The sequence below is a fragment of the Fulmarus glacialis genome, unplaced genomic scaffold (genome assembly GCF_000690835.1).
Source record: "Fulmarus glacialis isolate BGI_N327 unplaced genomic scaffold, ASM69083v1 scaffold48283, whole genome shotgun sequence".
Classification (NCBI taxonomy): domain Eukaryota; kingdom Metazoa; phylum Chordata; class Aves; order Procellariiformes; family Procellariidae; genus Fulmarus; species Fulmarus glacialis.
The window spans coordinates 1-13,090 of NW_009201925.1; the positions used below are offsets into that span (position 1 = coordinate 1).

The window sequence follows — 13,090 nt, forward strand, 5'->3', positions numbered from 1 at the left end:
AGGAAAAATTTCTTCACTGAAAGCATTGTTGTCAAGCACTGGAATGGGCTGCCCAGGGGAGTGGTTGAGTCACCATCCCTGGAGGTATTTGAAAGACGTGTAGATGTGGCACTTAGGGACATGGTTTAGTGGTGGACTTGGCAGTGCTAGGTTAACGGTTGGACTTGATGATCTTAAAGGTGTTTTCCAACTTAAACGATTCTATGATTCTATGATTATCTTCCATTACTCACTTTTTCTGCCTGTGACTCTATATAAAATAAGATCACTGATGGAGTGGGATCTCTGCAAACAGAGAAGGGAGCCTGATAGACTCCCAGCTTGCTCTGCGGGCTCTTCATTAATACTTAATATGACTTGGATGCTCACAGAAATCTTACCTGTTGGAGTAAAGGGTCATGGATGCTTTTTTTTTCTTGTTAGCATATTTTTCACAGTAGAATCATGCCTTTGTTTATTAATTGAAAACTATAAAAAGGCTTTTTCTCATATCTGTCTCCTCAAAAAGGAGGGCTGTTGATGGTTCAAGGCCAAAAAAAGCAGACTTAAGAGTCAAACTGATCTGTAATCTCACTGCTTTGTTTAACTTTGTCTGGGGAGCTTCAGTTTTGTGTGGCTAGTTTTACAAAACAAAAGCAAACAAAAAAGGAATGGTTCTTAGGCAGATTTTGCTCTAACAGACACCTATCTAATTTGATTAGACTCCAGTGAAATAAAGTTATTTAAAGTTTGGCTTGAGCAACTGCCCAGTCTACATGTTCACGGATCACTGTGAAAAGGCTTATTCAAGTGCATTTAAAATATGGTGCACTGACATTAAGGAGGGCTCCTTTCTACAGGCATCCTTTTTTACTGGCAGAAACCTGCATTTTACTGGTTTACAAAATCAGAGGGTGGAGGTGCGATTATTCGGTGTCCAAGTGCCTATATTGGCGAGCATGTGGAGCATCTTAATGGGATAGTACTAATAAGAGCTGTTAAATTATTTACATAAATTCTTGAATGTGGCATAAAATACTTCCCACTGTTAATACCACTAATTAGACCACCAACGTGTTGCATCCGTTATCATAAATATACTGTAGGTTGAATCAGACCAATTGTTTTAGCTTCCACGGTCCCTGTAATAGTTTAATTTGGCTTAAAATGGCTTTCAAAGTTGCTCCTTTTAGAGGTTTTACTCATTTTTTTCTTCACCTTAGCTGCTTATGTAAAGTGTCTGGATGCCCTAAGTGAATTCTGCATTGTCTGTTGCTGCTCCTGCTCATCTTGTGCATGCAGGAGAATTTTCTCCTGTTCATAGTTAATTCCTGAAATATAAATATTCCCAAATAAAACTCTAGAACATCCAAAAGAAAGTCCTCTGAAGGCTTTAGACTCTTCACTAGAAAGGTAAGAAAGGCTTCAATTCTCTGTTGTGTTGTCACTGGAATTATAATGAGAGTTATAATGTCTGTCAAAACAGATTATTTTCCTTCAAATCCAAATTGTCCAATGTTTGCTCTCTGCTTTCATGCAATTTCACAATTCCTTCCCCCCCAACCCCCCCATGTGGCCTTCACTGTGCTCCAAACGAAGTTCAAGTAGCTCTGGTTTACTTTTTTTTTTTTTTTTTTTGGCAAGGACCTTCATGTGGGTATGTGGCAAGCATTCGTCTTTTGAAACGTCTTGATTTTTGTTGAAATTTTTATAATTGATTATTGGAGTAGAGATGAAGGATGGGAACTTTTAATACAAAGGACGATTCTTTAAGAGAGTTTTTTAGAATAGTTGTGCACACTGTGTTCCTGGTGACAGTGATGTGACTCATTGAGCAAACTTCCTGGTATTTCTACCAGCTGTGATTTCTCAGGATTTTAAAGAAGGTGAGAACTGAATTATAAATAGACAATAGGTTCCATCTGTAAATTTCAAAGCTAGATCCCGAATTTCCCAGAAGGTGGGGGTGCTTTTTTGGACCCTGGGTTGGTTCTGGCTATGATATTTTGCCAAAAGGGCAGCTGATTAATCTGCAGACATGCAGACACACCGGAGTCCGTGCAGCAAGATGCTTGCTCAGTGTCTTGATTCTGTACAGCACGCGTGCTTGGAATGACTTCCAGATTCGCACTCCAGTTCAGCCCCTCACTCTTTTATGTCTGCTAGCCATCAGAAATTTACCTGACTGCCAAAATTCTTGCAGTGTCATGTGGGAGACCAATGAAACAAAAGCAGAATCATATGGGAAGTGATAAAGTCTGTGCCAGAGAATCCACCTTTGTTACTGATATTCTGAGTTGCCCAGCCTCTCTCATACTACTTAATTTTAAGGAACTGATTAATTTAAATCTGTCATTTAAAATAAATAAATATTTACAGGCTTACTTTTTAATTCTTTTTTTTTTTTTGAGGGCTGGGATATGTGATTACCTGTATGTGCATGTTAAGTACATGCATACATGTGTGTTTTGCTGCACTACTCTGCTAACTAGAACCACTTTTAAATGGACATCCTACTACCATGTCAGTCGGCCTTTCTTAGCACAGAAGAGAGCTGAACCATGCAGTTAACTTCATGGAGACCAGTCTGTGTGTTCTCTGGCAGAGGGGGTCCAAATCACCTACCAGCATCAGAGCCTGTCAAGTGATGCGTTGGGTGGTTAAAAAGACGTGTGAAGCTCTAGTGGCTCCTTACACCAGAACAGGGAGAGGGCTCTTCCCAGGCTTGCTTTTGAAACGAGGCACGCAGTTGTGTGGTCTCCAGCACTGGAGATGCTCGGTGGTGCTTTCCAGCCAACAGGAAGTGCTAGCAGTCGCTGATGGCTAATTTAAGCAGCCGCTTTTTAAAGATACAATGTCAGTGGTGTCCGTTCTGTGTGTGCAAGCAGATGCTGATCTGGTGCCGTTGAAATGGCACAGTGTTTTAGCGTGGTGGTGGGTGTCCCACAGGGCTCTAAGTGTATGAGAGTGGCTTCGTTTTGCATGAACTCGTTTGGCTGGGGTGTAAACTAGGTGACCAGCAGTTTGCAGCTTAAGTCATGTTTCTGCTTCCTTTGCAGACCTGGGAAGGCTTCGGGATCGTTGTCTGGATCTCAGGGCACAGCCTGCCGGAGGCACTGGAAGTGGATTGGTTCCTGGTCATGCCCGGTGGAAGGAGGGGACCCAGCCGGCAGCAGCTAAGCCGTTCAGCTTTGCCTTCTCTCCAGACGCTGGTTGGCGGGAGCTGCGGAAACGGTACTGGTTTGAGAAACAGGTGAGGACAAAGGTAGAGTTGTTGAGACACCTGGGGCTAGGACAGCGCTAAAAGCTAGGAGCCTTGATCCGCTCTGACCTCTGCACGGGAGAGCGGCTTCGTGGTTAAAGCAAGGAACTGGGAGATGGGAACCTCAAGCCCTCTGCTGTGGCATTAGGAGATGGCCCATCCAAGAGGGAACATACCCTGCATGACACACCTCTTCCAGCTTCTCTTCTCAGTTCTGCTGTGGCACATGCTTCCCTTTGCGGCCCCTGTCTTGACTTCATGCATTAAAATCAGCCCTGTGGGGAGGATTGTGGAAGTGGTCTCAGCCACCCTTCACTACTCACCATGGTCACAACGGCCAGGGGTGGAAATCACACAGTGCTTAGTTTGTCTTTCCCTGCAGCAGTTCCCAGAGCAATGATGAGTTCTTGTCTCTCTTGCTCGCTTGCCTGCAGTGCCACAGGGAGTTAGTGTGACGTGTCAGAGCTCAGCTGTGAGTCCCCCTCCTATGTGATAGAAAGGCAGGGCAGCAGGATGCCTATATACTGTTTTAGCCCTGCTGGCTGCAGATGAAACTAATTCTTACAGTTGGCAAAGCTCATCTCCATTTTCTGGGGAAGTTGGGGGCTGAAAAAGGAACACACGGTGACATTTAGATCTCCACATTTGGCGTAAAGACTAAAAATGCCCAGTGTTACTTCCTTCCATACAGAAGTTAGCAGACTAGAGCAGCTATTTGCTGCATGTTGAAGCCCTGATCTACTTGGTATAGATTCATCCTTACAGAGTAGACAGATCCAAGCCATTTAGCTTTGGCCTTTAAAGACTTCTCTGGCTGGGACAGATGGATGGATGGCACAGTCTTAGATTCCTGAGGAGCAAGCAACTGTGTTGAGACCATGGAGTCAGTGCCCCAAGGTCCTGGGGGAGTGTCGCTTACCCTGGTTTCAGTCAGACACAGCATAGTTTATGTCTGAACTTCCTCCCTCAGTTTCGTCTGCTGGAGTTTTTAGTTGTCCTAGCCTCCTCTGAAGGCTAGGAAAGAAGGAAGTGTGAGAACACTTGAGAGGCCAGCCTCTAGGAAGTGGCTGAACTCCTCCATTCCATTTTTAGTTACCTCTCTTTTTAAGAGAGGAACCATGAGCAGAAAGATGATGGGTACTTTGCAATACTGGAGAAGGAGGCTGGGTGCTACTGTAATGTCCTACTGATGGGTGGAAGGAGCCAACTTTAAATGCTCGGTCTGGCACAGAGTCCTCAATGATTTTTGCTTGGAGTTGCTTCCTCACGCTGTACCTCTGTCCCTCCGTCTGCAAGTTTACTGAAATATTGCTGGGCATGTCACAGCACCTCTGGCAGATCAATCTGTTGCCTAGAGAAAATGCTGGATAAGGGTTTTGTCTGAGCTCAGAAGAAGATGAAGCTCACCACCAGTCTTGTGCCAGGAATATCAACGCCAGACTGCTGCCATCTCTCCTCTAGCAATACCCAGTCCCAAATTCACAACCCCAAGCACTCCGTGTCCTGCAAAATGATAGAGATGATGTAGAATGTTTACCAAGTGAGCAATATCCATCTGCTTCAGGAATGGTAGTGCCATCAGCCTCTCCGCACCTCCGATCACAGCCCTGATTACTCCAGAGCCTGTACGTCACTGCCGGATCCCTGAACTGCCATTGGATGGGAGCCTTCTCTTTGAATTCCTGTTCTTCATCTACCTACTGGTAGCCCTCTTCATTCAGTACATCAACATCTACAAGACTGTCTGGTGGTACCCGTACAATCACCCTGCTTCCTGCACCTCACTGGTGAGTTCCCCAGCAAATGCTGTCACTCATGCTTTGTCATTACACAGCTTCTTTCCATGCTTCCTCAGTCCAGGAAACACCAAGCATTTGAACACCAAGCATTTGACATTAAGGGGATGAAAGGGAGTTCACATGCACCCCCATCAGCCAAGGCTATGTCATCCCCCATTTTACAGGGGAGAAAATACACGGAAGGTGAGAGAGAGAGAGAGAGAGAGGTGTCAGCAGGACCCCTTCAATGGAAATTTCTCGCAGATACTTGCATGGCCTAGCTAGCCCCTAGGGTTTGAAATGGAGTTGAGACTCTAGGAGCCTGCTGTGGGTGCCCTTCCCAGTAGAAACAACGGAGCCTGAGAGAAGGGAGGTGATGGAAGTTTTCATTAGGATCTCACAGCAGGTCAGCAGCAGAGGAGTTGGGAAGGGGGTCAGGTCCTCAGCTTATGTAAACTTTCCAGTCTCCTCGGTTTCAGTCTTCTTCCTGGCCCAATAAGCTGCACAACGTGGCAGTGACCTGTACCTGAGTCAGCAAACACTCATCTGAGTGAAGCTAGCCTCTGAAGTGGTTCTTCAGTTTATATTGCGTCCTTGCTGCTTGGAAGCATGAGGTGGTTTCTTAGTTAACTATACCGACAGGTGGTGCTGGTGTTCCAGTTATCCAGCTATTAGTTTCAAGTTCACCTATGTGATGCTGGACACAGCTTTCTTTGAAGAAAAAGCATTCTGTTTTAGGCTCCCTACCCGAAAGGATTTAATGGTCATTTGTTTGTTCCCATCAGAAGTCAAGCATTCTTTTTCACCTAAAATGTCTTTGAAGTCCCAGCAGTAGACAGCAGTATTCAGAGTCTGCTAACTGTTCTAGCCAGAACACATTTGATGGCTTCCCTGAAAAATCATAAGGGGTCCAAGAGCTGTATCTAACTTGATGCGGCTGGAGCCAACATTAACTTCTAATGCAGATCTGTGGCCCATGAAGATGACATTTCTCAGATCAACTTGATTATCAGGGAGCACTGGTCACTACAGACCATTTCTGAGACCAAGAGCTAAAGTGAGCTGATGTGCTCTGGACTCCATTTTGGCTGCCCTTGCCCTAGTTGCTCAGTGGCTTTTCCCGGGAGAACTTGCAAGCTGTTCTCCATAGTAGGATCCTGGTCCTAGATGTCCCTTTGACCCCAAAAATACCTTCCTGAAGGGTGGGGTTTTTTGTTTTCAGTGGAAATCTCTCCATCAGAAGGAACCTCCATGTGGGGAAGATCTTGCTTCTGGAGACATTCCTGTGTTACTGAAGTTTATCCTTTCTCCCTCATCCCTAATAGAGAGATTTGGGGAATGCTTACACAAGGTCCTAATGTGCTCTCAGCAGCTAGCTTTCCAGTCCCACCCCATCTGGGTGGTTTCAGAGTCGCTTTCCCTGGTGAAGACCTTTTCTCTTTCCTCCTTCAGAATTTTCACCTCATTGACTACCACCTGGCGGCGTTCATCACAGTGATGCTGGCGCGGAGGCTGGTGTGGGCCCTCATCTCTGAGGTAACATTCCCACTGTTCCCTCTCCTGCCTGTAGTACTGATTGCGGAGCATGACCATCCATGGCCTGAGAAAGTTCTACGAGTTGGATAGCTGGAGGGTTTCTTCCCCCAGAACAAGTCTGGCTGGGAAGGACTAAGATTTTGGGGACGCCTTTCTGCCTTGGAGTTTTCTCCTTGAGCCCATTCGTGTCCTGCAGTATTGGGTAGCTCTGTTGCCTCTGCAGCTAGGAGGAGATGAAATTGTCCCACTTGCTTCTGTATCCTTGCAGGTGCAATACTGTACCTCACTATCTTGTGCCAGAGAAGTGGCTGAGAGAGTTGCAAGTCAGGTAGCAGAAAGGCAGATAGGGAGGTTAGCCAAGACTGAAGAATGAACAGGAGATTAGAGGGGAAAGGTCAGGAGGAGGACGTCTGAGTACGCTAAAGTGAAATAGGAATAGCTGGTAGAAATGCTTTTCCAGTCCTGGTTACTCAATAACTCTGAGGCTCTGGTCACGTCACCTCAGATTTTGAGACCCTTTCTGTGTTTGTGAGAGCAGAATCAGGCCAAATACATGTTTGAGAAAGGTCATTTTGAGGAAAATGGAAGTTCTGTCCACTGAAACAGTTAATACAACTCCAGGCTAAGCAACTAAGCAATAAGTTTAAAAATAAATAAATAAAATAAAGGAACAGTTATGTCCTGTTGAATAGGTGAGTGGAGAAGATGGGATCTCTGAAGCTCTCTTTTCATCTCTGATTCCTGCCATTTTCATTTGTGTTCACATCCTCCGTAAAACCTCCCATAGACTGAAATTTCTGCATTGAAACCTTCCATGCAAGTTCTTCCACATCCCATCTATTGGCTCTAAACCCTAAGAATGTTTCCATAGTTCAGTTGCCTTCTCCCCTCTGGAGATTGGAACAAGCTTTCTTGCCATCCTTTTGAAGGTGGTGCCTCCTCACTAGACTGCAGCCTGTACATCCTGAAGAGATGAGTGGTGGAAATCTAGTTTTGAGATTGCCAAAGTGCACCATCTTTTCCCTCAGCTGAGAACTGTGACATTCCAGTTCTTTACGAAAATGAATGGTGAGACCTGATCCTTCTAAAGGAAAGAGCAAGAGGAAATGTGTTTCAGGCTATCCCAGACTATCATCAGAGCAATATGGGAGTTTGCAGCTCTGATTTTTAAAAGGCCCTATTTTAGTCATGCCCAACAACTTGTACTCATTTGAAACTTTTGGATTCTACCAATCGTGAATAAAATCAAAGGCGTTCATCTTTGTAAGAGAGTCAGTCTCCTACTTCTGGGAGGAAGAGGGCGGCCATCCCTCTTACAGTGCCTCTGGGCACCCCTCTCCCAGCTCCTCCTCCACAGGCACCCCCTGTGCTCATGTTCTAGCACTAGCGTTACAGGGCTGCTGAATGTTTCTTCTCTATTTGCAGGCTTCTCAGGTGGGTGCGACATCAGTGATTCACTACATAGTGCGCCTGGTGCTGCTCACCCTCTGTGGATGGGTGCTCTGCTGGACTCTGGTCAACCTCTTCCGCAGCCATTCTGTTCTCAACCTTCTCTTCCTGGGCTACCCGTGAGTGACACCACCTTGTACCTTCAGGATGGGGGGAGCATAGCCGCTTGGGGGTGGCATGAGCCACCATGGGATGCAGAGCTGTTCGCTGTAATCTGCCCCCAAAAGACATGCAGAGAAAAGTCTCTTCATCTTACGATTAAAGGGGAAGTAGGAATGGCTGAGGATGATGCGAAGAGGTGGCGCTCAGCTTATGAAACAAATTGTCTGCAGCGTGCTGTTTGCGTGAGGGGCCTTTACTGTGACTGGAGACTGAACCACTGGGATCACTGGTTCCACAAATGGGATTTAAAGAAGCTTCTCTGCATAGCTGTCTTGGGAGTTTTCTCTTCTCCCCTAGCCTCTTAGTGGGGAGAAGAGTTGGCCACTAGCTTTTTGAGTGAGGGTTCCTATGTGGTATCCCCCTCATAAGGGTCAACATCTGTTGAGAAGGTGCTCCCTGCTTCATGTTGGGATGGCTGCCGTTTTAGCCCTTTTTTTCTTTCTTTCCCTGCAGGTTTGGCGTCTACGTTCCTCTGTGCTGCTTCCACCAGGACAGCAGAGCACAGCCCCTACCTGCGGACTGTGGTTACTTGGTACAGGACCAGATAGTGGATGATGGGGCTTCAGCTGTCAGCAGCCTGGTCAAACCCAAAGATTTCCTCTCGCTTCTGTGGGAATCCCTGAGAGAACAGTTCAATAATCCTACATCTATCCCCACCCACAGCTGCCCCCTGTCCCCAGATCTCATCCGCAATGAGGTGGAGTGCCTAAAAGCAGATTTCAACCGCAGGATCAAGGAAGTTCTCTTCAACTCTCTCTTCAGTGCCTACTATGTGGCATGGTCAAACCCAAAGATTTCCTCTCGCTTCTGTGGGAATCCCTGAGAGAACAGTTCAATAATCCTACATCTATCCCCACCCACAGCTGCCCCCTGTCCCCAGATCTCATCCGCAATGAGGTGGAGTGCCTAAAAGCAGATTTCAACCGCAGGATCAAGGAAGTTCTCTTCAACTCTCTCTTCAGTGCCTACTATGTGGCATTTCTTGTCTGGCTCTCTCTGTGCCCCTGCCCACCATCTCCTTCTGAATGTTGTGTGAATTGCTGCCAGGCCAGATTCCTGGTTAATTCCCCTTTTCTCTGTCTCCCCTTTGGCAGCCCGGATAGCGGAGCATGGCTGCATCCGGAGTGCACTAGTACTGCTCCTGGTTGGTGGATAGGTATTGCCATAAATGTGATGCACCTCTAGTCCCATCACCCCACTTACTAACTCCCCTTCTCCCACCCTCTGTCCTAGGCAGATGGATAGTTGTGTTTTTCCTAGAAAAGGGAAACCTGTTGTTACCTGTCTCAGATCCAACATCCCAGCTTTCGAGTGCTTGGATCAGAGGCTTTGGTGTTCAGCCTGTTAGAAAACAGAGCCAACTAGGATGCTTGGCAAGCTAAATCCAAGAACCTCTTGTCAATATGGGGGTTGTATTTTTTAATCTGTCTTTTTTCTAACTGGAACGAGCTCCAGTGGTAGTGAAATGGGCAGGGCTCCACAATACATGTAGCATTCTTGGTGCAACTGGTGCTCCTGGGGCAGTTCTGTGGCAAGCAAACCCCCTTGTTATTTGGTGCTGGAGGAGGAGATGCACCAGCTGGAGCATCATCCCCCTGCCCTTTCTCCTTCAGGTCAAGGAGAAGGGAGTCTTGAGTGTTTCCTAAGCTGTAACCTTCTGAAATCACTGGTCCAAAAGCGCATGCCTGTAATGTGTGGTGTGGGTCTGCTGGATGCACACGCAGTACGTCCCTTGTCATTCCCTCCTCTGTTTTGTGACAGTGGTGCCAAGTTCTTGTCTGGTCTCTTTGCAGAGCACCCAGTACTACGACATGCGCTGGTCCTGTGAGCACCTCATCATGGTGTGGATCAATGCCTTTGTCATGCTCACCACTCAGCTGCTGCCTCCCAAGTACTGTGACCTGCTCCACAGATCAGCTTCCCACCTCGGCAAGTGGCAGAAACTAGAACATGGTTCCTACAGCAATGCTCCACAGCATATGTGAGTGTGGGGATGGGCAAGGGTTGGCATGCCCAGCAAGGGGCTGAGAAGACATTCTGGTAGATAAGCAAGTATCGACAATGCTTATCTACTGAGGAAGTGTCCCCATTCACCACAGTGCCAGGGGTCACAGGTGCAACTCTGCTGGTCTTTCTGTTCCCTAGAAATAGAAACATCTGCTCTAGAGAGCTGTCTGAGCTCCTGCAATCACTGCTGGTTCCTTCCCAGAAACAAACGCTGAGATCTTCTTGGTCACTGAAGAAGTAGCTTGTGCAGGGACAGGGGATGGCCCCCTCCGATGCAGTGGGCTAGGTTCTTGCACTGGGAGCCATTTGTTCACATTACTCAGTCAGAGTCCATCTGGTGGGCACCTCTCTGTGCTTTTCCAGTGGGAGCTGGGACATGCCCTTGTGGCAGAGGCTTTGGTATTCTTCAAGATGCAGTCCACTCCTGTGAACCCACGTTCAGGGAGTTGGGAGCACAGATGCTAACGCTCCGGCATTCTTTCCCCACAGCTGGTCAGAAAACACAATATGGCCACAAGGAGTTCTGGTGCGACGTAGCCGATGCCTGTATAAAGCAGTTGGGCCTTACAACGTAGCAGTGCCTTCAGATGTGTCCCATGCCCGCTTTTATGCAAGTATCTCTTCTCTTGCTTGACGTGTTATAATTGTGGGAGTGAGGAGAGACTCAAACCTAGCTGCAGCAGAGCAGGCTGTGCAGAACAGAGTTTAGTGCTGCACAACAGCCTGTTGCTGCTAAACAAAATACCTGTTCTCAGCAGAGAAGCTTTCCCATTGCTGTATTACAGTGATGTCTGGGTAAGATGGAAGCAACGGCTGCGTCGTCAGTGCTTTCTCATCATGGTGACACAGCTCTCCATCAGGCAGTGGCATATTCTTAAGAGGGTTCTAGTTAACATCTTCCAGGGAAAGGGGAAAGTATGTCAGTGGGCCAATACGTTATTTCACCATCGTCCCTTCTCAAGCAAAATGACACTTTTACATGCCTTGGTTTTTATGCTGCTTTTCCTAAAGCATGGTGGTTGGAGTACAAACATTTTTTTCTGCCCAGCACAGTGGTTGCTAGCTCAGTGATGCCCGACAGCATTATGCAGTGTTAAAGTTGGGAGGGGTATGTGCAACAAATTATAAAAATGACATTTCTAACTGTTTCCCTGCAGTTCCTTTTTCACCGTCCATTACGGCTGCTCAACCTGCTGATTCTCATCGAAGGCAGTGTGGTCTGCTACCAGCTCTACTCACTGCTGCGCTCAGAAAAGTGGAACCATACCCTCTCCATGGCCCTCATCCTTTTCTGCAATTATTATGTCTTATTTAAGCTCCTCCGGGACCGGATAGTATTAGGCAGGGCATACTCCTACCCACTTAACAACTATGGACTCAAGGCACACTAGGCTGGCCAAATATGTACCCCTTCTCTTTCTCTTCCCCCAGGGCAGGGAGGGAACCTCAGAAAAAAAAATATTTTCGTACAGTTCTATTTTTTTCTTGCGGCGTTTATAAATATTTAAAATATTTTATATTTTGTATACTATTGTTTTTGTGGGGTGGGAAGGGAACCAGTGGCAATTAAATGTCGCTTTATAAACAAGGTGTTATTTTATATATATAAAAAAAGATCAATGTGTATATACCGTATATCTATACCCATACATATATCTATGTGAAGCAACAGGATTGCGTGTGTGGTCACTGTGTCCATTTTGCTCACACAACTGCCTTGCTATTGCATACTGTGGGGATAGAACTGCTGTCAATTAGGAACTAGTCTGCTGTAGAACTTGGATAAGCTAACAGCCACGGGAAGACAGGAAAGACAGGGGCCTTTCACCAGGATGAGCAAGGTTTATCTTATTAACCTCAGTACCAGGGAAGTCTTGCATTGGAAGTGTACACTCATGTGATACCAGTTCAGGGAAAGGGAGGATGCAGTGTGTGGAAAGACAAAATTACTGTCAGTCAGTAAAAGCTCTCTGTTCTTTTTTCTTCCCACTGTTAGCAGGATGCAAGTATTATTTTTAAAAAAATAGCAAACTCTTTACGGTTGGACTCTGATCTTAAAGGTCTTTTCCAACTTAAATGATTCTATGATTTACTTTAGCTCCTGTCTGTCTTCCTAGTAACTTGAGCGCCCTCACTCTACCCAGAGAATGAACTAAATATTGAAATTATAATTTCAGGGTAGTGTATCATTTAGGAAGGTATTTGAAATAGTTAGCCTCATCTAGCAGGATAGTAATTGATTATTTTAAACATCCATCTCTAATCCCTTGAGTAGTAGCATTAAATTAGGGAATATTCAGCCATTTCCTTCAAGCAGTAATGTTCCTAGCAGAAATTTATTCTTGTCAAACACTTATTAACTCCCTTATTGCTATACAATGCATTTCAGCAGTGTTTCACTCCAAGATATGTTGGTAGTGTTTAATAACTTATCATTAATAATAGAGGAAATACTTTGCTTTTAAACTGTTCTTCATAAAGCTGAACTATACTAGAATCTAGTGAAAAAATAGTTGTGGCAGTATGACATAGAGGAATTGAAGATAAAAGACAATATCAACCATATAATTAATTTAACTGTGGATGCTGGTGACAGCTGATGCTTTAACTCAGGTAATTAAGGAGGAGATGGCAATGCAATGTTCTTCCATTAGGATGCCATCTGACTTGACTTTAGCCATTAGTAAAGTGCTAGCTCTGTTTAAAGAGTGGGTATGTATGGCAAAACAAACCCCCAAACTGTACTGAGTTTGGGAGAAACTGCAACTACTTTCTGTTCCTTCTTTCCTTCCAAGCTAAGTAAAAATACAGTGATCTTCTGTGCTCCTGTCTGTAGGACAGCTTCTCCAGCAGCCTGATCACAAGCCCAGGATACCTGATGAGGTAGGCAACAGGAGATGCCTCTGAGCAAGCTATT

The 13,090-nt window shown here is 45.8% G+C and overlaps 1 protein-coding gene across 1 annotated transcript; it reads left to right on the forward strand.

The window, feature by feature from the left end:
• The first annotated feature begins 3,119 nt into the window (after nt 1–3,119).
• On the forward strand, nt 3,120–11,801 carry TMEM39A (transmembrane protein 39A). The gene is made up of 8 exons (XM_009574100.1): nt 3,120–3,232; nt 4,806–5,028; nt 6,472–6,555; nt 7,981–8,123; nt 8,620–8,946; nt 9,938–10,147; nt 10,663–10,783; nt 11,331–11,801. The coding sequence occupies exons 1-8, from the start codon at nt 3,120–3,122 to the stop codon at nt 11,562–11,564; spliced, it is 1,455 nt and encodes a 484-aa protein (XP_009572395.1). The 3' UTR covers nt 11,565–11,801.
• The last annotated feature ends 1,289 nt before the right edge of the window (nt 11,802–13,090 follow it).

Coding starts and splice junctions, on each gene's coding strand:
- TMEM39A (XM_009574100.1), top strand. CDS start 3,120: ATGCCCGGTGGAAGGAGGGGACCCAGCCGGCAGCAGCTAAGCCGTTCA. Junction 3,233..4,805: donor GGTACTGGTTTGAGAAACAG/GTGAGGACAAAG, acceptor CATCTGCTTCAG/GAATGGTAGTGCCATCAGCC. Junction 8,947..9,937: donor AGTGCCTACTATGTGGCATG/GTCAAACCCAAA, acceptor AGTGGTGCCAAG/TTCTTGTCTGGTCTCTTTGC.